This window comes from Emydura macquarii, unplaced genomic scaffold (assembly GCF_026122565.2).
Source record: "Emydura macquarii macquarii isolate MOO-44397 ecotype Brisbane River unplaced genomic scaffold, CSIRO-AGI_Emac_v2 contig_1230, whole genome shotgun sequence".
Taxonomy (NCBI): Eukaryota; Metazoa; Chordata; order Testudines; family Chelidae; genus Emydura; species Emydura macquarii.
In genome coordinates, this window is record NW_027131367.1 from 23,268,226 (window position 1) to 23,291,057 (window position 22,832).

Consider the following 22,832-nt stretch of genomic DNA (forward strand, 5'->3'; position numbering starts at 1 on the left):
GCTGATGCCCGAGCTCCAGTCCGTCTCAGCTTAGCATGCAGTCAAGTAAGAAAACACCATGCACTTACCCTGCTGTGCTTTTATCTGAGGCAACACGTTCTGTAAAAGTGCTAATGACTTCCTATGGTATTCTGCTTGCACTTCTATTAACTGAGGAAAAGACAAGAACAGATATTACGACCTATCGTAGGAACCACTGGGAGTTTGGGGATGAGTTAGAGGAGGGGTGTCTTGGCAAGGGACCGGTTGTTAATGCAATGAGGCATCATGCAAAAGGGAAGGACACAAAGACACAGAAAAGCTCAAGCCCCACGGGCACTTACAGTCTGAAAGTAGCTTGCATAGTCTATTTCTTTGGCCACAAAATTGTACATGTCAGCCGAGAGCTGGTCCTGTGGAGAGCAGAGGATTAGCAAGAAGAAAATCACACAAAATCAAACAGCCTGATCAGCAGTTGCAATGACTTACAGGTGGATGGGGCTTGACGGCCAGCACACAAGGTCAGACCTACTGTCAGGCCAGGGCTGCACTGCTGGGATCACACCCCCTTTGCAAGGCCACCTGGAAATGGCACAAACCTTTTGGTGCATTTGATCCTGGCTGATGGAAACATGGACAATGAAGCACAGATGCGGGGAAATATATACAGATCTGGCATTAGCAGTCCTGTGTGGCTCAGTTTTCGTTACCAGTCCGAGTACAAGCAGGGGAGGCCAACGCTGAAGGCTTTGCAGAACAGAAATAAAATACTTTATTCCGAGCAAGAATCTCCCCCTAAGTCCATCTAGAATCTGGTATTCTGTTCCACAGGGAATTCCACACACATCAAGAGAGCAGAGTGCCATGGGAACCCCCCCCCCCACATGTTGGGAGAGCAGGAGATCAGAACCTGGATGGCTCTGCAGGGGGTAGATGCATTGAAGAGCTGAGCTGTGGAAAGTTTGGAAGTGTTCCCTGCCTCTGGTTTTGGAAAGCATCTTGCTATATAAAAGCAACCAACACACTGGGCCAAATTCAGACCTGATGTAAATGGGCATAACTCCACTGGCTGCTTACACCCAGGTTTGAGTTTGACTCAGGGGGAGCAGACCATGAGAACAATGGGGGATTAGCGCACCTAAAGCCCTCTGAGATCACTGGTGGCTTTCTCCTGACTTCGGAACCACTGACGCTCACAATATGCCACATTAGCATCTGCATGGCAACTGCAGAGTCCTGGGCGCCCCCTGCACTCCTCATCTGACTCTGCTTTCTCAGTCTACACAAAGGTGATGCTAAGTACTATATTACACTGAGCACTTATGGGCACCCACTAGGTTTGTGTAGTCACGTCCCAACCCCAGACGTGGCTGTACATGCAGACATCTGAACGCACAGCTGCTCACTGGGCATACATCAAGGGGTAAGTGCCTTGCAGGTTCTGTTTAGGAGCCCGTTGCATACAACAACGTCGCTGAGATAGAAACGGTCCCACTGTCACTTTTCTGAAGCAGTTCTGTCCCGGAGGCTGCTCTCCATACGAGTACCAAAGAGGGAGTTGAGCAGTTTCGTTGAGTAGGGAGGAAAGAAAGCAGGGTCAGATAGCACAGCAGGCTAGGGTCAACACACCCTTTTTGCACATCTGGGTTCAAATCCTGCTGGGCTCACAAGTGAAACGGTTGAGTGTTTGTTGGGTCTCTTGAGAGCAGAGGCTGCGAGCTGTGCTGATTTCGCAAAGACCCAACAAAGACCACAGTGCGTGGTTTGCAGGTCTAGATTGTGTGACATAGCCGTGTTTCTGAGAAGCGTGCACAGTAGCCACTGGCTCGATTGGCTCCTCACTTCCAGGGGTGTATCACTGCCCTGCCCCCAATTTAATATTTCCCACCGGCATGCCTTCAAACCCCCAAGTCCAGCGGTGAACAGAACACGTGAGCCTGGGTGTGGAGACCCCTGCCACGGAGCTAAATGCTACCACCTGAAATACACCTTCCACAGCTCAGCTCCTGAGTCTCTCTGACTGTCAGTGGTCAGTGGTGGTCTTGTGGGCAGAGGAAGAAAAGCAATTGGATGGTTTTATTGTCACATTATTATTAATGTTTTAAACATGAATTAAACATCAACAGTTGACTTGCGAACATAAGAGAAAAGCGTGGGGGAAATGCCCCTCTCATTTCTTGGCTGCAGGTAAGTGTGATTTAAGAAAGAAGAAAATAACAAGAGGATATGGCGAGGGTACTTTGCGTGTATCTCTGAGTGTTACGGTCCATTGTCCTAAAGGAACACATGAGGGCAACAGAGATGGAGGCTCAGGACATGGGGAGACGGGTGCAGAAAGGCTGAGAGGGCAGATGGAGCCACAATCACACATGGGGCTGGAGAGTCAAGGCATGGAGACAAGAACTAGAGGGAGAGATGGAGCTGATGATAGTGAAGGAGAAAAGGGGGAAGATGCACAAAGAAAGGAGAAGGTGAAGGTGGAGATGGAAACCACTTTCTGAGAAAAACCCATTCACTTCTCTCACCTGCATAAAAAAGGATCTTGGGCCTTGTGTCAGACTGGAGAGACATGGGGAAAGTCTTGATAATGGGGGAGACTGAGACCGGGCTTTTACTGTCAGAGGGTCTGCGATAGGTGACAGACCGGGATAACTCTTCACCTCTGCACTGACTGTAGTTTACAAATGGAGGTCTGGGGGCTTTATGGAAGGGGTGAAGGGGAACTGTCGCACCCCAGCCCCTGCCTCCCTCTGTGCACATTATGGACTCATTGCACTAACCGACATAATTCAGCACAAGTGACAGCCTCTGTTCAGGAGAGATCTTGGCACAGGTGCATTTGCAGAGGGCCGGCACAGTGCAGGAGGCGGCTGTGGGTCAGTGTTGGGATACACTAGCAGAGCAGTGAGGGAGCCCCAGGACTGGAATAACACAGGAGTCATGTGCCTTGCCAGAGCAGTGGGTGGGAAGCTTTAATAGCACCTGCTCAGACTATGCCAGCCTAGGACCAGTGGCATGGTTTGCTCCCACGTCTTTGTGCTAAATTTACTGACAAGTTCTAAAAAAGCAAGACATTCATGTGGTCTTAGGGCCCCATGTCAGGAATGGCAGTCACCTTCTCAAGGACTCTAAGCCCTGCCATGTCAGGACAGTCAGAAGGATTGTGATTCAGCTGTAAATGTACGGTTTGATTTGTACCATCAGGGGCTGGGGCACAAGACTTATGAGGAGAGGCTGAGGGACCTGGGCTTGTTCAGTCTGCAGAAGAGAAGAGTGAGGGGAGATCTGATAGCAGCCTTTAACTACCTGAAGGGAGGATGGAGCTAGGCTGTTCTCGGTGGTGGTAGATGACAGAACAAGGAGCAACAATCTCAAGTTGCAGTTGGGGCAGGTCTAGGCTGGATATTAGGAAAAACTTTTTCACTAGGAGGGTGGTGAAGCCCTGGGATGAGTTATCTAGGGAGGTGGTGGAATCTCCATTCCTAGAGGTTTTTAAGGCCCGGCTTGACAGAGCCTGGCTGGGATGATTTAGTTGGGGTTGGTCCTGCTCTAAGTTGGGGGTTCGACTAGACACCTCCTGAAATCCCTGCCAACCCTCATCTTCTCTGGTTTTACAGTTCTGTGGTTCTCCTTGCTGCTACATGCACCCTTTGCGGTGTTCTGACTAAGGTTAAGATTTTTAGTGCAAGTCAGGGAGCGGTCATGGGCAATGAACAAATATGCATGGAAGCCATGTCGTCTCCCTGACCTTTACTAAGAATAACCACCTGTGACAAAATGGGGCTGACTGGGGGTGCGGTGGGGGTGGGATGAGAGCAGCGGGGCAGGGAGCTGGGGTCAGGGCTGGCAGCTTCAGGATTGCAGGCCCTTCGCTGCTCTGAGGGGCTTGCGGCTCATAGCAGCGGTGGCTGGGAGCTCCGAAGTCCTCACTGGGAGCAGCCAGGAGATGCGGGGACTCCCGCCCCTTGCAGCGGCTCGGAGCTCAAAGGGCTGCCTGGGGCAGCTCGGCACTCTGGGGGCTCCCTGCCGCCCATGGGGGTGGATTGGCTCCAGGGCCCCCCCCACCACAGCAGGTGGGAGCAGCTAGTGGCAGCTGGGAATCTCGGCTGCCTATGGCGACTGGGAGCTCTAGGGACCCCCTGGATGCCTGTGGCATCTGGAAGCTGCAGGGGCCGTGGGCAGTGACAGGGAGCTCCAGGTCCCCCTTTCCAGGGCTCCCCACCGGCTGACAGCTCTTGCCTTGCCCCGCTTGCTGAAGCAGAAAACGTCACGGAGGTTGCAGGAAGTCCCAGATTCCGTGATCTCCATGACATAATCTTCTAGTACTGACTGATCCCGTCTGGAGACGGCCGACTGACCGGGTCCATTTCAGATCTTGTGGTGAGTCCTTTTTTAATAAGCTCTGGGATAGTTATGGCCAGTGACAAACTAAAACCGCAGTATAAATAAATGACACATTTCTCCCCAACCTATTTTCACAATGCACATTTCCTGGACAGCTTTGCCCATTGACACTCGTGGCTCCATGGCCATGCGCCCAGCCTTCCAGCTTCAGGTTGGACACACAAAAGTCAATGTTGAAAATAATGCAGACATTCAGACATAAACATGACCCGCGGGGAGGGGAGGGGAGGGGGGGAAGAGGGCATGTGGAGCAAGCAGTGCTGTCGAGTTGTTATTGTTGTGTGTTAGGGATAATCGGGAACAGGTCTCTGTCTTTACTTGGCCACTGCAGCACTTCCCTGATTCAGACAAAGCTCGGAGCATGGATAGATCCATTAGACAGACAGATGGACAGACAAAGCGACATCAATTCAATGCTTTTGCACGTTCAATAGTTAAACATGGGGACCTTGATCATGCCAACATGCATGTGCTTAACTTTATGTTGGGAGCAATCCCAGTGATTTCAATGTGGCTACTCATGGCAGGGAAATTAAACATATGCATACGCATTTGCAGGATCAGGGCCATGGTCGTGTTAATGAAGAAAACCTGTTTAACTAACAACGATGCCGATTCACCTCCCCTACTGGTTCAACTCCATGACTAGGCTGAGAGAGGAAAGGCAGGCCACCGACTATTTCAAAGCCTTTCGGGAGAAAAATCTAACCCTAACATAGAATCATAGAATCATAGAATATTAGAGTTGGAAGGGACCTCAGGAGGTCATCTAGTCCAACCCCCTGCTCAAAGCAGGACTAACCTCTGCTATATCATCCCAACCAGGGCTTTGTCAAGCCGCAGCTTAAAAACCTCTAAGGATGGAGATTCCACCACCTCCCTAGGTAACCCATTCCAGTGCTTCACCACCCTCCTAGTAAAAAACTTTTTCCTAATGTCCAACCTAGACCTCCCTCCCTGCAACTTGAGACCGTTGCTCCTTGTTCTGTCATCTGCCACCACCGAGAACAGCCTAGCCCCATCCTCCCTGGAACCCCCTTTCAGGTAGTTAAAGGCCGCTATCAAATCCCCCTCACTCTTCTCTTTTGCAGACTAAACAAGCCCAGTTCCCTCAGCCTCTCCTCATAAGTCCTGTGCTCCAGCCCCCTAATCATTTTTGTTGCCCTCCGCTGTACTCTCTCCAACTTGTCCACATCCTTTTTGTATTGGGGGGCCCAAAACTGGACACAATATTCTAAATGCGGCCTCACCAATGCCGAATAGAGGGGAATAATCACTTCCCGTGACCTGCTAGCAATGCCCCTCCTAATGCAGCCCAATATGCCATTGGCCTTCTTGCCAACCAGGGCACACTGCTGACTCATATCCAGCTTTTTATCCACTGTTACCCCCAGGTCCTTTTCTGCAGAGCTGCTGCCCAGCTCGTCGGTCCCCAGTCTATAGCTGTGCATGGGATTCTTTCTTCCTAAGTGGAGGACTCTGCACTTTTCTTTGTTGAACCTCATTAGATTTCTTTTGGCCCAATCCTCCAGTTTGTTTAGGTCACTCTGTATCCTATCCCTACCTTGCAGGGTATCTACCACTCCCATCTTAGTGTCATCCGCAAACTTGCTGAGGGTGCAATCTACCCCATCCTCCAGATCATTAATAAAGATGTTGAACAAAACCGGCCCCAGGACAGACCCCTGGGGCACTCCGCTTGTGACCGGTTGCCAGCTAGACATGGAGCCATTGATCACTACTCGTTGAGCCCTATGCTCTAGCCAGTTCTCTATCCATTTTATAGTCCATTCATCCAACCCATGCTTCTTTAACTTGCTGATAAGAATACTGTGAGAAACCGTATCAAAAGCTAACCCTAATCCTAAACATGACAAATTAGGGGTAAGTGTTGAGAGGAGCATGAAAGTAAATGCAAATGTCTATGCTGATAATCTTCGCTCAGAAACGGACTCTATAGGGAATAAAATAAAGTTACTCAGTACAACAGGAGCTGAGGAGGAGGAAAAAAAAAGAATGGGCCAATGCACAAAAACCCTGGATGCAAAGTTGTTGCTATCAGTGCAGCAATCATGTTCCTATACCCAAGGGCTGATCAGTTAAACCCCTGGATATTAAGTATATTCAAACCAATAAGGTTTATTTTCCTTTATCATGCAAACACACACACACACCTTCCCCCAGCCCCCCCAACGGAGATCATGATTAGCCATGGGTTTGCAACAAAATGTTCCTAAATAGGCTGGTCTGAAGCAGTGTCTGATGAGTCACATGCTGCATGTTCCCTAAGGGATGCATTGCACATATCCTAAATTATCAAACAAAGTTCACGACTTTTTTCTCTCCCTGTTTGGTTATTTTTGTCTGAGTGGTTCATTAAATATATACAACCCATTATTGTTCAAACCAGTAAGGGGCAGAAATTATTTAGTAAGGTACTTCTACGCTGGGGCCACAGGATACAATTTCCAACTCAAGTAGACATACCCACACTCTCTCTGATCCCAGAAGCTGGGAGCAGAGGATAGGAGACAGGTCATGTGATAATTGCCCTGTTCTGCTCACTCTCTCTGAAGCACCTAGCATCAGCCACTGTCAGAATACAGGATACGGGGCTAGACAAACTAATGGTCTGGCCCAGTCTGGCCATTCTTATGTACTAGTTTGTTAGACCAGTTTGGAATTCCTGAATACATCCAGTCACATCCTATGAGACCATGCGAGTTAGTGTACAAACAGGGAGGGGATAGATTTTCAAGAGAGCTCAGTTTCCATTTAGATGCTTAAATGGAATGGCCAAACTTGGGAAGTACTCACAAAATCTGGCTCCGGCTGTGAGCGCTAAGCACTTTTTAAAATCTAGCTCAATATATATATATACACTAATGCTTTCTGCTTCTCTATTGCCTTCTGCTCAAGATTTCAAAGCAACTTATAGTAACAATAATAACATAGCACCTTTAATCACTAGATCGCAATTTACAAAGGAGGTCAGTATCATTATCCCCATTGTACAGATGGGGAAACTGAGGCATAGAGCAGTGAAGTGACTTGCCCAAAGTCTCCCATCAGCTTGGAACAGCATCCAGGTCTTCTGAGCCCCAGTCTAGTGCTCTCCCACTAGCCCAGACTGCCTCCCTCTTCATGAAAGAAGACCCACATTATGCTGGGAGGCAAACAATCATTTATTTCTATTTACTAGATGTTGGGTATCAGCAGATGGGGAAATTGTATTTTGCAGATGGGGAAATTGAGGCACAAAACAGGGCTGTGATTTGGCCAGTCTCTCACAACCCGCCTGCGGCAGAGCAGAGCAGAGCCCAGAACCCGGACCTGCTAACGCTTGGTTCTAGGCTCTAACCACTAACCCATGCCTCCTCTTGCACATTAACGTATTAGGGTTCAACACCTTATCGGCGCTGACTTTCACACCAGTCCGCTGCCATAGTCCCCTAGGATAAAGAATAAATGGAAGCGTCTGCTTTCCAGCCCCAAACACAGCCAGACGGGGCAGAAGTAGGAGAGGCCATTCAGTCACAGGTTTTCATCCACACTGACGCTTCTCAAACAAACTCGGGGGAAAGCTCTTGGGCTCGGACATTGCACTTGCTGCTCTGCCGTGGCTCACAACCCACTGCCACCCTGGAGCCTGCTAATTACGAGGGCGTGACCCGGGAAGGGAGCAGCTGCTGGCCAGCTCGGAGACTTGCTCACTTGGAGTCTGGGGTGTGGGAGGAGAGGGTCAGGGAGAGCCCACCCCAAGCTGTGCGCGATCAAGGCAGAGAGGGCCAGGGAGCAGGGCTCCCCTAGGCTGTGCAGGAGGCCAGGGAAGGCACTGCGGAGGGAGGTCTCACCTGCGGTAGCAGGAGGGTGATTGGGGAGCTCTGGTGGTAAGAGGCAGGGCTCCTCTCCCTGCACCAGCTCCTCCTCCTGGCAAAGGGTGAGGACTCCTGGCAGGGCCGTGGGAGGAAGCCTAAGGCCAGGACCTCTCACTTGGCCTGTTGGGCAGGCTGGGAATTCTGGGAGCAGCAGGCAGCCCTTGGCATTACTCTCCCACACCTATGCTCTGCTTGACAGCATAGGCCTGAAACTCCAGGCCCCGAATTCCCTGACCCATATAAACCACCTCCTGTTCCCTGGGTGAGAGACCAGAGCATTCACGTGCTGTGCCGCTGAGAGATAATAGAGGGAGAGGTACCCTGCAAATCTCCATCCTGTTCGCTGCCTCCTCCATCTCTTCCCTGAGAGCATCCGCTTTGGCACCCGCCGGCTGCAGGTTGCTCGACAAACCCGACGACTTAGCCGACTGCTGCCACCTGAGTGGAGACACAATGGAACTGGCGTCAGCGACAGATGGCTGCTTTTGGATAATGGGGGTGGCCCGTGGAGACCACAGGTCCTTGTCTGCTGCAAGTGCATGCCATGCATAGACAGGGACCTGTGGTCTCCGTGGGCCGCCATCTGCCTTAAAAAGCCAGGTAGCCCCTCTCTGCTCTAGTATGTGCCAGGTAGGCATGGCATGTGGTCAGTTAACAGACCGGCTGTTCTCCAGCCTGCCAGAGATCGGGGCCAAGTTAAGTGTCAAGGGAACTGAGCAAGTGATGTGTCCCAGAAGTTGGGTTGACCCTGCCTGGAAACAATCTCCTAGTGAATGGAGGAGACTGAGGCAATATTGCAAGGTTTATTTAAAAGAAAAAAACAGTTTCTGAAAGGCAAAAATCAGAGACTTCATAGCTTGATTGCCAGAAGGGAGTTCTTTGACAATCTAGTCTGACCTCCTGAATAATATAGGCCATAAAACTTCCTCTAATTCATTCCTGCTTTGAGTTCAATAGCTGTGGTTGAACTACAGCATATATTTTAGAAAAACATCCCATCTGGATTTGAAAAGTCCTATTGATGGAGAATCCAGCACAACCCTTGGCAAATTGTTCTAATACTTAATGACCTTCAGTGATAAAAATCTGTGCCTTATTTCTAATCGGCATGTGTCTAGTTTCACTCACAGCTCGTCAGAGTGCTGCCTGTAGACTGAAGAGCGCGTTATCAAATGTCTGTTCCTCACGTAGACTGTGACCGAGTCACCCGCAACCTTCTCTGTGTTAGCAGAACAGACTGAGCTCCCAACTCTAGCACTACAAGGCATGTTTGCTAATCCTTTAATCATTCTCCTGGCTCTTCTCTGAACCCTCTCCTATTTACCAACAGCCTTCTTGAATTGTGGACACAGTATCCCAGCAGCAGCTGCACTAGTACCAAATACAGGGATGATATAACCTCCCTGCTCCTACTCAAGATTCCCCTCCAAATCTGGCAAGGATCACAGTAGCCCTTTTTGCCACAGCGCTGCAGTGTGAGTTCATGTTCAGTTGACTATCCACCATGACTCCTAAGTCTTTTTCAGAGGCACTGCTCTCAGGATAGAGACCCCCATTCTGTAAGGAGGCTGGCATTCTTTGTTCTCGATATATGACCTTATATTTGGCTGTACCGAAATGCATATTATTTGCTTGCACCCAGTTTACTAAGAAATCCTGGTGTCCCTGTATCAACAACCTATCCTCCTCCTTACTCACCGCTCCCGCAATCTGTGCGTCATCTGCAAACTTTATCAGGAATGATTTTGTGTTTTCCTCCTGGTCATTAATAAAAATATTGAATAGCATCAGGCCAAGAACTGATCCCTGTGGGACTCTAGTAGAAACACAGGCACTTGATGACAATTTCCCATTTACTGTTACATTTTGAGACTTATCTGTTAACCAGCTTTTAAACAATTTAATGTGCACCACGCTCTAGTTTCTTAATCAAAATGTCAAGCAGTACGAAGTCAGGTGCCACACAGACATCTGGGGCCATGTCTACACTCTGGGCACTGCCGTTGTGCTGCTGTTGTATGGTAGTGTAGAAGCTTCTACAGTGATAGAAGGGGTTATCTATCGCTGTAGGCAACCCACGGTAGTAGCTAGGTTGACAGAAGCATTCTTCCATCACCCCAGTGCATCTACAAAATCAAAAATGTAAAGGCAAACTAGTCCTAAGTACCCACACCATTACCTTGATCGACCAAACTTGTCATCTTAGCAAAACGTGGTCTGAAGTTAGTTAGACAAGATCTATTTTCCATAAGCCCATATTGGTTGGCATTAATTATACTAACCTCTTTTCATTCTGAATTAATCAAGTCCCGTATCAGCCATTCTATTATTTTGTCTCAGATTGATGTCAGGATGACAGCCCCACACCCCTCTGATGAGTTGCAATCTAAGCCACACTCTACATGGCCAAGAATGCAAAGGGAGCCTTCTCAAGAGATATTTGCAAAGACAGAGCTCTGGCAGGCCAGAATTTCACTGTCTATAGTCAGAAGACCAGACTGGAAGATGTACTGGCAGGCTACACTCGGGAGGAAGATCTCCAAAGTTGTCTGTCTACAGAGAGAGCAGCTATATGCAGCCTCTCACTCCATTTCTATGCTGTTCAGGTTCTTCCACCACCCTCAGCATCTTAGGGTCTGAGCACCTGCCCGCTGTACATTAAGTGACGTGACTAACACCTGTCACACGTGGCTAGTTCTCTCTCATCCTCTCCCCCATGCAGAGCTTAATTGTAATGAAGGAGATGCCAGGGCTCCAGCTATTAGGTGCTGGGGCTCAAGCAATTTTTTTTACATTCATAACTGACATGGTCAGGAACTGCCAGGCCCAGAGGTGCCGGGGCTCAGCCTAGGTAAGCCCTGGCACAAATTAAGTCCTGCCCGGTGGGAGAATTGTGGGCATGGAGGAGGGTTTTGTTTTGGTAGGGTCTCATTTTGAGGTTTGTCTGTTTATATGTACAAACTACATTGCAGAAGGCAGGTAGGAGAAGTGCACCAGGCATTTGGAGCTGAAGATGGGGAGGTTTGTGGTGGTCCTTAGTTCTTGTCCTAGTTCATCCTAGACCTGCTGCAGTCCCAGAGAAATCCTGGATTTTCCTGCAGCCCCCTGAACAACCCCCCCCCCCCCCACCAGCCTGCTCATCTGATTGATGCCAAACAGAAAGTGACCTGATCAGGATCGCTGAAAGCTGGGGTAGGGGCCAGCATTTCTATTTCCATTGTGATGTGCCTAGCCCACCTCTCAATGTGATGATAAAGAACAATGACTTGCATAAAAGGTGAACAATAAACTACATGTTGTTAAAAAATACTGCTTTCTTAATAATTAAAGGCATTTTCAAATATGCTAGAGAAGGAATTTTTTAATAGGATTTTTATGTGCTTAGCATCCTTTTAAAACCCAGCCATACCAAATTTCTGCCCACCTCCATCTCTTTTTATTTAAAAAAAAATGTTAAAAAAAAAAATCACTTCCAGAAAACTCCAGACTCAGGCAAAATGTGTTTCTGGTCATATTAGAACCTCCTGGAATGCTTGTTTTCTCATGGTATCTGCTGGTACAGCCACATCTCTGGCTGCTCCACCTACATCTTTGGAATGCTCAACTAAAAGTGGTAGGAATCTTATTTTGTGACAAGTCCCAACCCACCATGCAAGGATTCACCAAAATGGAGAAGAACAAGATTGGTGCAACAGAAAAATAATCCCATTCTGAAGAGTGCTTGTAAGGAAAGGAGTTTGCACATTTTTTAGATGGGAGCAGAAATACTGGCTTACTGCTTAATCTGACTCCGGGGCATTTGCTGGTGGCATGGCACGGAGCTACTGTCTACGCCTTTCATGCACCGGAACAGATCAACAGCCGCTGCCAGGTGTGCTAAGGATTATAACACATGGTGATAGCAAGAGAGCTGAGCACAGCTTGTGCATTGGAATGATGCGTGTGAACATAGCTAGCTAGGGAGAGATGGCTGATGCAGATTCCAGTGTGATCCTCTCACCCGTTCTGCAAATTGAGCTTAAGTAAATAGATACATGAAAATAAACTCCTCAGTAGAGTGATGATGATGGAAAATCTATACTAACTGCTCCTAAGTAAAGCGGAATCCCCCACATCGTACTTCCCCGGGGGCTTCTTTAGACAGAAAATAAAAAATACTCTGAGTGGTAAAAGTTGAACCAGGCTGATGGGATGGATTCGGGCAGCCACGGCAGATCTAACGGCACAGAATTGAAGAGTCAATGCATCCTGATTGCTTTACTTAGCTATGGAGGCTCTGGCGGCTTAGATGGAATGAAGTGTGAGAGTCTCAGACCTCTGTCACATAACCAAATCCACCCATAGGCATGGCACCAATCGGGGCACCTTCTTGGATCTCTTCGCCGATGGGCCAAGGAGTGAATGAGTGACCCAGACTCAAACATATGCTCATTGTGGGCCAAAACTGAGGCCCAGTGGCATGGCAGAAACTTGCACCGCTGCTGCCTAAACTGGCCACGTTGTCTGGACATACAAAGCACTTCTTTCTGCAGCTGTCAATCTGCTACTTTGAAATCAGAGCTATAATTAATTTGGGAACATTTCCGAAAAACTACAGGAGTGGCTTCAGAGATCATTTCCCCAAACTCACTGAAAGAGGAAAATTGCCAGTGCAGCAAAGCCAGGTGGAGGAAGACCAACTGAGATGATGCTTCCTACCTTGTCCGTGAGGAATCCATATCCAGGACTAATTTTGCTAAGTGCTTCCTCTGTTTTTGGATGTTCGGGATTTCCACCTGCAGCAAGGAGACAGGAAACCACAGATGAAGTGCAGGCTGCTGCTGTCAGCCCCCCACGACAGGTGCTCCCAACTTCCTGGACTGCTGCTGTTTACAAGCTAAGGACTCTCATTCGACTGGACACACCCTGATCCCCAATGCACATGGGCTGCCCGGGACAGCGAGACTGGTGTGCTCATGGGACCACGCCTCTAGGAAAAGGGAGGCAATAAAATCAGAGTACATTAGGTTCCCAGTTCTACACTCTATTCACTGTTCATTTGTTGGAATGGCTCTTCCAGGTGCAGGTCCCTGGCAAGAAGAACAGCTCAGATACCCCAGACTCTACAGTGCACCTTTGCATGCGTCTGTCTGTCTGTCTAGCAGGAGGTCTAAAGAAACAGTAGCAGCAGCACTTCACTGAGCAGCTTAGATGCCCCAGCAGAGCACAGAGGAGCACTTGCTAAAATGCCCTGAATTAACCATTCCAAAGAAAGCTAAGGCAAGTTGAAGGGTCCCCACCTGTAACTGTGATCTCAGGCTGCCACTGGGCGTAGAGCAGCACAAGTGCCACTGCAGACCAGGAAGCCACAAATAAAGCCACGGTGGGCAGTGTCAGTACCCGGGGACCCAGTGCAAAGGCTCGTCAGGCTGGGCCTGCTCTGTAATTTGTTCCATGCATGGGACACCCATTGAAGCCGGAGGGAGTTCTGCATATGCAGAGCTTGTACGATCCGGCTGCAAGGTAGAAATGGGGAGCCCAGATCCCGAGTCACAAAAGCCCTTGGGTGAATGTGTGCCAGAAGCTGGGAATCCCAGCTTAAGACACAAGGAAGAATCCTAACGAGAAGCAGTAAAAACCCTAGTAAGGGGCTCTTACCGCTAGCCCCTCCCCGTTAGCCTGGGACCTAGGCCTGGCTCACATGGTGTCTGGAACATCTGTTGCCAAAAACATCCACAAAAAAGAGAAGACAAAAACTACACTGCTAATAGGTATCAGCCGCAAGGGCAAACCAAGTAACAGTGACCGTATGCCGGCCAACCAGAGCAGGGTCAAACACAGGCCCTAGAGATCACATCCCTCAAACTTGACCAAGAAACCAAACCCTGAACATGCTATGCCTCCGATAATATCAAAACCCACCCAAGTATGTTAACTGGAATTGGGGAGCCGTGTCCCTGTGGGCTGACAACTGATGGACTGGCCAGGCTCCCTTGTCCTGGCCCCGAGGGAGGGTCCCTGCAGGGGGAAGAGCCGGGCACACGGGTGGGGCAGTCAGGGAGCGTGCAGTGCCCCTGGATGTGGGCCAAGGTGAGGACTTGGGTGACCAGGGCTGCCCACCAGGAGCCTTTCTCCAGCACTATATCCCTCAGCGCCCCCATGCCCAGACCAGCCAGACACAGTCGTGGCAGACGCAGCACAAGCGTCTCCCAGCTCTCTGCAGTCAGCCGTTCCTCCAGGATCTCCGGTGGATGGAGGCTACTCCACGTGCTCTCACACCCTTGCACGCCCCTGCCCCAGGCCCGGGTGCCAGCAGTCATCACAGCAGGCAGATGGCGTGGAAGAGAAACACGGGGGCTGACTGGCCAGAAACGACTCTCCAGCTGCCCCATCCAATCTCCTTTCTAGGGGGTTCCTCATTTCCCCTCACAGCTGAGTGTCTCCACAGCCCACCCAGAAAGGCTCCCAGCGCCTCAGCCCTGCTTACCTCTGCCAGCGCAAAGAGAGGCTCGATCACATCCCTTTCTACTTCCAGCTCGAAGTGGGTGAGCTCTTGGGCGAGTTTATCTTCTGCCTCGCCGCATAAGTTGAGCATCTTCCTGCAGAAGGAGAGACCCAGGATGCGCTGCATGAGCCCCCAGCTCCAGCGCCTCTCTGCTCACGGGGCCATGCGGCTGAGATGTTAACCAGTGCAACTCGGCAGCGTAGGCGCCTCGGGAACGGGGTTGGATGCCAGGGCGCTAGCTGCCGTTCTGTGCGTGAAGGCAGCGGCGCAGAGAGGGGGCGGTAGGGCGTGGTGCCACATGCCTCAGCCAGCTCCGGGCAGGAGGTGAGGGGCAGCAGAGTCTATGGGTGTTTAAGGGTCACCCTGAGGGCACGTCTCCGACAGAGGTCCCTGGGGGTTGGGGAATGAAGGACGCCCTGTATTATTGAGGGGTAGGGAGGCTGGACAGGAGGCAGCATCCCCTCTAGGAAGATTGTAGACACCGAAAGGTGTACCATGACCTGTCAGGGGGTGGGGTGCTGGGCATCCATTCCCCACCACATGTGAACGCAGCTTTCTGGGAGCCTAGTCTCCCTCTGCAGGTAAGGCTGCCCCTTCAATGCCTGCTGGAAGGGAGCACAGCCTAGCCACGGAGCAGGTCCCTCTGCCCTACCCTGCAATAAGGGGGGCAACAGGACACTGGGACTGGATGGAGAGTGAGCAGACACAGCCCAGGGAGGTGCTGCTCTCCCACCACTTCAACTCCCCCCTGCAGCCAGGAGAGGCCGGGCAGCCTGGAATAAGAGCCTGGAGAGGCTCTGCGAGCATTTCACACCCACTTTGCACGGCGGGGAGAACCTGGAGTGTGTGGGCAGGGACCACTGTCTCCCTACAGCTTCTTACCCCAGTAGAGAGTCGTCTCCTAAAATGGCAGAGCCTTCCATTAAGCACTGGGCCAGCGTTGTCAAAGGTAACTTTTTCTGCAAAGGAAGCATGACGGGCATGAATGACTGGCGAAGGGCGAGCGGGATTCTCACGCTGCCTCCAGGTGGGACGGGGGGGCCGTGCTGCACAGAACAGGACTGAGTGGGGAGTGCCTGCCAATCCCTGGGGAAAGGGTCTCTTGGCCCCCTGGCCGGGCCTAAGAAGCCTGGCTGGGTTGGCTGGCAGGCCTGCGAGGAGTCCACACAACCTGAAGGGAGCAGGACAAGGCAGCTGCTCACATCTTCAATGGCACAGCGATGATGGATGAAAGAACCAGCCCCTCAGCAGCCTGGGGATGTTTGAGCTGGGACCCAGTGCTGAGGTTCAGGGGCCAGGCCCATCCCTGTCACCCAGTGCCACATTAACGCTGCTGACGTTTCACCCAACAGATGCTGATGTCGTACCTAAGCTGGCCTCTGAGCCTACGCTCTCTAGGGGGCTGGCTGCCCATGCTCACACAGCCACCGTGGGAGGGGAGAGAGCTCTAGGCAACACTCCCCAGCCCTCACCCTGCCTCCGCACACCCAGATATGCATTAGGGAACCGGGAAGCCAGCAGGAAATGGAGGACATCAGGCTAGTCCCAGGGGCTTTCAGCAGGAGGAAGCTTTGCAGATGGCATTTCACTCAGCATTCTCTCTCCCACCCTGGGGCTTGTATCCTGATGCCAGCAAGGAGAAAGCAAAGATGAAGTCAGTCTGCAACCACACAGCGCAGCACGGCAGATTTACACACAGGCAGAGCTCGGCAGGAATTCTCACACACCCCAGCAGAATAATTCAACGCACACACGCACTATGGGCCAGATAAACACTCTCTCGCTCTAGTTTTCTACAGACTCCCATGACGCTGGAGGCAACGCTCCCAGGATTTGGGAGGGTAGAGTGGGGGGAACAAAATCTCAAGCCTGATCCCTGACACATCCCGTGCGTAACATCCGGCTGCTTGCAGCCCAAATTCTTAACACAACCACTTACTGAGCGCTTGTCGGCATCCACGCCTTGCTGCCCCTGCAGACAGGCTGTCAGTTTCTTGTGCGTGCTGTGGGAGACCTGCTTCACCAGCTCCAACCGCTTCTCCACCTGCAGACGGATGGACACAGTTGGATGCACGTCAAGGGCACAATCCAGCAACCACAGCCAAAGCCAGCTGTGAAAAACCATCAGAGAGCGGAAGGCCCTTCCCCACCGGCACCTTGTGCCACAGACAGAACGCTGCACCTTGGAGCTTGCCGGCATGACCCTGAGCACAGCTCCCCATTTCAAAGAGAGAGGCTGCGCTAGACCTTACTGAAGCCAGCTGCCCCCCGTTCCTTACGCGATACATAGTGCAACATCCGTGCCACAACACGCACCAACAGCGCTTTTTCTTTTTTTAAGTGCAAGGAAATTTTAAGCAGGAGAGCAAATATCATGGGGAAGATTAAGTCCGGCCAAAAAAAACCAAGACAGATGAAGAGAAACAGGAGCTTCTGAAGGAAATCATGTCCCTTACTGTATCCTGCACTAGACAGAGGAACAGATACACTAGGAGTACCGCCAATTCCAGGACACAGAGCCAAGTCTGAAATCTCGCAGAGAGGGCATTGTCCCATCTGACTTGTCATGATATCCCAGTTGTTGAAGGTCTATTCCAGAGAAATTCCACTCTATTTGTACAGCCTCCACCCTGGCATTATCCAAATGTATATCCTTCGTCATAATCGGCACGTTCCATCCAGTGACTCGCACAATGGACTGCCTCCAGGGCTCATTGCTGCTGTTCCTGGTTACACATGTTCTTCCTAAGGGGGAATTCTTGATGCAGAGTCATTTGTAGATTGTATTGTACAGTTCATTCATAAAAATTGATGCAAACTTTTTATAATATGGGAAATAAGGATTTAGGGACAAGGTAGAACATTCTATGCAACTTACATCACATACTCCTATAGCATTTTAACCCGAAAGGGTCCCAAACGCTACTGCAGATTGTACAGAGGGGGATCACTTAGCAGTCATGGAAATGCAGACACCGCTGGGGTGGAAACCAGCAGCTGTGTAACACCACAGAACCCTTAATGTATCATTTAGGAAAGGAGAGGGAAGATTAGATCATCAGAATGTAGGTTCCCAAAGCAGAATTTGGCCATGCCGTTAGGGCTCCTTATCAGCAAGTTAAAGAAGTATCGGTTGGATGAATGGACTATAAAATGGATAGAGAACTGGCTGGAGCATAGGGCTCAACGAGTAGTGATCAATGGCTCCATGTCTAGCTGGCAACCGGTCACAAGCGGAGTTCCCCAGGGCTCGGTCCTTGGTCCAGTTTTGTTCAACATCTTCATTAATGATCTGGAGGATGGGGTAGATTGCACCCTCAGCAAGTTTGCAGATGACACTAAGCTAGGGGGAGTGGTAGATACCCTGGAAGGTAGGGATAGGATACAGAAGGACCTAAACAAACTGGAGGATTGGGCCAAAAGAAATCTGATGAGGTTCAACAAGGACAAGTGCAGAATCCTGCACTTAGGATGGAAGAATCCCATGCACAGTTACAGACTGGGGATCAATGAGATAGGCAGCAGTTCTGCAGAAAAGGACCTGGGGGTTACAGTGGATAAGAAGCTGGATGTGAGTCAGCAGTGTGCCCTGGTTGCCAAGGAGGCTAACAGCATATTGGGCTGCATTAGTAGGAGCATTGCCAGCAGATCAAGGGAAGTGATTATTCCCCTCTATTCAGCATTGGTGAGGCCGCATTTGGAGTATTGTGTCCAGTGTTGGGTCCCCCACTACAAAAAGGATGTGGAGAATTTGGAGAGAGTCCAGTGGAGGGCAACAAAAATTATTAGGGGGATGGAGCACAAGACTTATGAGGAGAGGCTGAGGGAACTAGGCTTGTTTAGTCTTTAGAAGAGAAGAATGAGGGGGGATTTGATAGCAGTCTTTAACTACCTGAAAGGGGGTTCCAGGGAGGATGGAGCTAGGCTGTTCTCAGTGGCGGCAGATGACAGAACAAGGAGCAATGGTCTCAAGTTGCAGTGGGGGAGGTCTAGGTTGGACATTAGGAAAAGTTTTTCACTAGGAGGGTGATGAAGCACTGGAATGGGTTGCCTAGGGAGGTGGTGGAATCTCCATTTTTGGAGGTTTTTAAGCTGCGGCTTGACAAAGCCCTGGCTGGGATTATTTAGCTGAGGTTAGTCCTGGTTAGTCCTGCTTTGAGCAGGGAGTTGGACTAGATGACCTCCTGAGGTCCCTTCCAACTCTATGATTCTATGAACTGCACTGGGCTCTTAGCAAAGGGTGATTAACCCTTGGACAAATAGCCCAAGGAAGTAGTGAACTCGCTATCTCCTGGAACTTTCATATGAAGAGCGGACGCCTTTCTGGAAGAGAGGCGCTAATCAGATACAATTACTGGACTCAATACAAGGGCCACTGGGTGAAATTCTATGCCTTGTGCTATACAGGAGGTCAGACTAGATAATCTAACGGTCCCTTCTGGCCACAACATCTGTGAATCTCAATGACCACAAGAAGTGACAACCTCTACATTACATCTCAGCCAAAAGACAGCATGACTGCAGAGACTCCAGAACAGTTGAAAGGAGACAATCAGAGATGATACCGTGGTGATATCAATCTGTAGAGAGATCAAGGTGATAAGTTGCCAGTGCTTACTCTCTATCTCACTTGTGTGCGAATTCCCACACGGACTTTGGTGTTTGTATTTGAAGCAGATACTATTTTGAGGGGGCCAAGGACAGCAAACACCTGGCAAACTCTATACTGACTTAAACATTCTTCTGATCCAACAGGCTAAGCCTTCTGGAAAGGAGGAGAACCCTGACAAACTAAACGCAGTCCCAGAGATTTTGGATTGCATCCCTGGGTGCCCCATTAGCAATTCCAGAGCAGCATTTGCTGTCTGTCTCAGACACATATAAGGCTCCCGTTACCACATAGGCAAAGATCTTCACTTTCACTTTTCATTTTGTTTAAAATTTCCCAGAAATTTATCAGTGTTTATTATGAAACTTAAAACGCAGTTTAAAATCAGTGCAAAAGAATAACTGCACAGTTTTCTGGGTAAATCTCAGGGTTAATACTAGAGGGAGAGGAGGAGAGAAAAAAGCATGGAAGAGAGAAAAGTAAGAGTACTGAAAGTAAGACAGTTGAATACTGTAGTTTATTTAGTGAAATGTACATTAACAGTACACGCACATGCCTCTGTGTGCGTGTCTTTACTACACTGCCTTAGTTTAACAGACAGCCGCGCATTTACACTTAGACTAACTTATTATTAACATGAACTGCTGCCTAATGTAATATATTGGATTACAGTTTGTGCTCTTCGTTCCTCAGGAGAGTTAGATGAGACTATGGAGCTTTGTGTTTCTACTCAGATCTTGCTGTAAACCGAGTTGGCTGACACAAGTGAAAACTGGTTCGTGTGGCCCCGATTTGGATACACTGAAAACTTTATCTGAAGGCTCATCAAGATAATTTACTAAATGTAAGCAAAACAAGATCTTTTGAAAACTGAAGCTTAGAGGCTCTGGGAAAATGTGCAGCGAGGCAGAAAGATCAAAATCCTGGAAAATAATGTAGAAAAAGTAATATTCTTTGCCTCTTGGGCATTAGTGAAAGTGCTGAAACTGCAGAGACACCACCAGGCATAAGGGATTTAATGTTAGCCTCACTCAGAGTTCGATTTGAGCGTCTTTGGTTGAAGCCAGGGGTTGCGAGGATACTTTGAGGACGGGCTGCTCTGTATAAGTCCATGGATCATTTCTCTACAAACTCTTTATGGAAAATGCATTGCTGTGCAGTGCCAGTAACCTTCTTCCCTGCTCAGTACAGAGATCGGGTCCTGTTTGGGGATGGTGCATGTGTGTTGGAAGGGAGGTTCTAGATATTATCCAGGATAGGCCTAGATATTACATCCAGGAGGTGTGTGTGTGTGTGCGCGCACGTGTGCATGTGCAAGTGGCATGCAAGATGAAAGGGAGGTATAGATCTTACGTTAAGGAAGCAAGTGGCTGCACCATTGTCTCTTGGGACAGTCACCTAAGAAGAAAATTAGATCTTTGGACAAATTGGAAGGGAGGCTTTCATTATTTTCTCTGCGAAATCGCAAGCAACTCTTGAAAAGTCCAGAACTCCCAGCCCCCAACCTATTAGGGCCAAACTCTGCTGTCACCAATGCCAGCATAAAGCCAGTCAACACCACAGACTGCTATGGACTTAATCCAACTTTATACTGGTGTAACTGAGAACAGAATTTGGTCTTTAAATGCCAGCTTAGCCAGCAAGACTCACAAAAATCCAAGCCTCTGAGGAGGATTGGGATGCTGCCAAGAATTTCTTTAATTTTGTTTGCTATGAGAAACAATCTGTGTATGAAGCACATTCATTTAGCATCCAGCTCCCTGTTCAAGTCTAGGAGTCTTTGCATGAACTTCAGTGTGACCAGGACCAGGCCCTCAGAGCCGATCTGAACTAAATGCATCGACACTGGCTGAAGAAGGTCTTAAAATGACAGAGCTAAGGACAGGGCTTCGGTTTTCTATGTTTAAAGCTGGGCTGTGTTCCATGGGCTGCACAAAAGCAGCATCGTCTGGCCATAAACGACCACCTACCCTCTGAGCAAAACTGAAGAACTGTTTACAAAGAGGAGAGAGAACCATTTCCTTTGCCTATGGCTCTCCCTTTTGATTTGGATTTGGTCTTATGTGGCATGGGGAAGGCACATGGACTAATGTATAGAATTGGTCCAGTGGTTAGAGCACTAGCCTGGAAGTTGAGAACTTGGGATCAATGCGTGGCTCTGCCATTGACTTCCTGTGTGACACTGGGCAAGTCACTTACTCTGTCTATGCCTCAGTTTCCCCATCTGTAAAATAGGTAGTGCGATACTGGAATCCACCTCATAGGCAGGTTATGAGGCATGGAAAAAATGTTCAAGTGCTTTGAGAGCTTGTGATGAATGTGAGAATTTTGGTATTATTTTTAAGATTCCTATGCGTGTCTCAATGTACCACTGGGCTTTGTATTGCTGTGCGCTGCATGTAAAGGGAAGGGACAAGGTGCGAGCCTCACAGAGCTCCCTGGTTGGAGACCAGAGTCATTAACACACTGGATAAAGGCTACACATGGGCATGGAAGATCTGGAAGAGATGATGGAAACCCCAATGGCCGACACATTCACACCTCGTGACCAACACCCAAAAAGAAGGAGATTCCCCCTCCTGCCCCCTGCAGGGAAGCAGAGCAAAGGCCCGGAGCTGGAGAACAGAGGGGAAAGGTGCCAGGTGGCTGGGTTAAGAGCTCAGCTCTCAGAGGGCACGTCTACACAGCAACTGAGCACCCACGGCCAGCCTGGGTCAGCTGACTGGGGCTCGCAGGGCTGTAAAACCACGGTGTAGATGGTCAGGTTCAGGCTGGAGCCGAGGCTCTGGGACTCTGGCCCTTGCTGCGCCCACTGCGGGGTCAGGTGGACTGGAACACTAACAGGGTCACTCCCAAAGGATTGGTTACAGACTGGGGCATAAACCAGACCCTGTGGATCCTTGACGGATCCTAAAAGGAAATGGGCTATAAAAGGGTAAAATCAGAGGATGCTGGATTTCTTCAAACCACCTGGAAACACTCCCGGGCAAAGGGCTCAGTTACTGCTCTCAGCTGACTCAGCCACATGCCTCTCCTGACCAAAGAATGCCATGCACCAGCTGTGAATTCTGCAGGAAAGTTTCATGCCACAGATTCTTCCTTCAGGGGACTCAGCAGAGGATGGAACTGTTGACAGGCGCAGGACATTTAGACCACTGGTAAGCAATAATCCCAGACGACACAGGTCAGTCCTTCCACATACTAAGACACACACATCCTCTCACTTCCACATTGCACTTTCATACTTCTGCATCACCTGAAACACCGAGATGGCTTCTGTGTGTTGCTTTGTGATTAGAAGAGTAAGTGTTGGTGTCTCCCGGAAAGCTTGGAAAAGCCCTTTAAACTGTTTCTAAAGACATTCCTGTGAACACATTATTTGTTTCTTTTCTTTTAACAACAGGGGCATTTGTATAGAAGTGGCATCATTGTTCCTTAGAGTTTGACGTCTTCCCTGTGGAGATGTTTCTTGTCAGAT

The 22,832-nt window shown here is 49.6% G+C and overlaps 1 protein-coding gene across 2 annotated transcripts in view; it reads right to left on the reverse strand.

Annotated features, from left to right (window-relative positions):
• ARHGAP44 (Rho GTPase activating protein 44) overlaps positions 1–22,832 on the reverse strand; it is a 176,960-nt gene that overhangs the window by 48,470 nt on the left and 105,658 nt on the right. For both annotated transcript variants that reach the window (XM_067547769.1, XM_067547770.1), the window contains exons 3-9: positions 16,685–16,789; positions 15,628–15,704; positions 14,728–14,839; positions 12,960–13,036; positions 8,582–8,699; positions 324–392; positions 69–150 (exon numbers count right to left, since the gene is read on the reverse strand). In XM_067547769.1, coding sequence (XP_067403870.1) covers positions 69–150; positions 324–392; positions 8,582–8,699; positions 12,960–13,036; positions 14,728–14,839; positions 15,628–15,704; positions 16,685–16,789 — 640 coding nt within the window. The remainder of the gene's footprint in view (positions 1–68; positions 151–323; positions 393–8,581; positions 8,700–12,959; positions 13,037–14,727; positions 14,840–15,627; positions 15,705–16,684; positions 16,790–22,832) is intronic.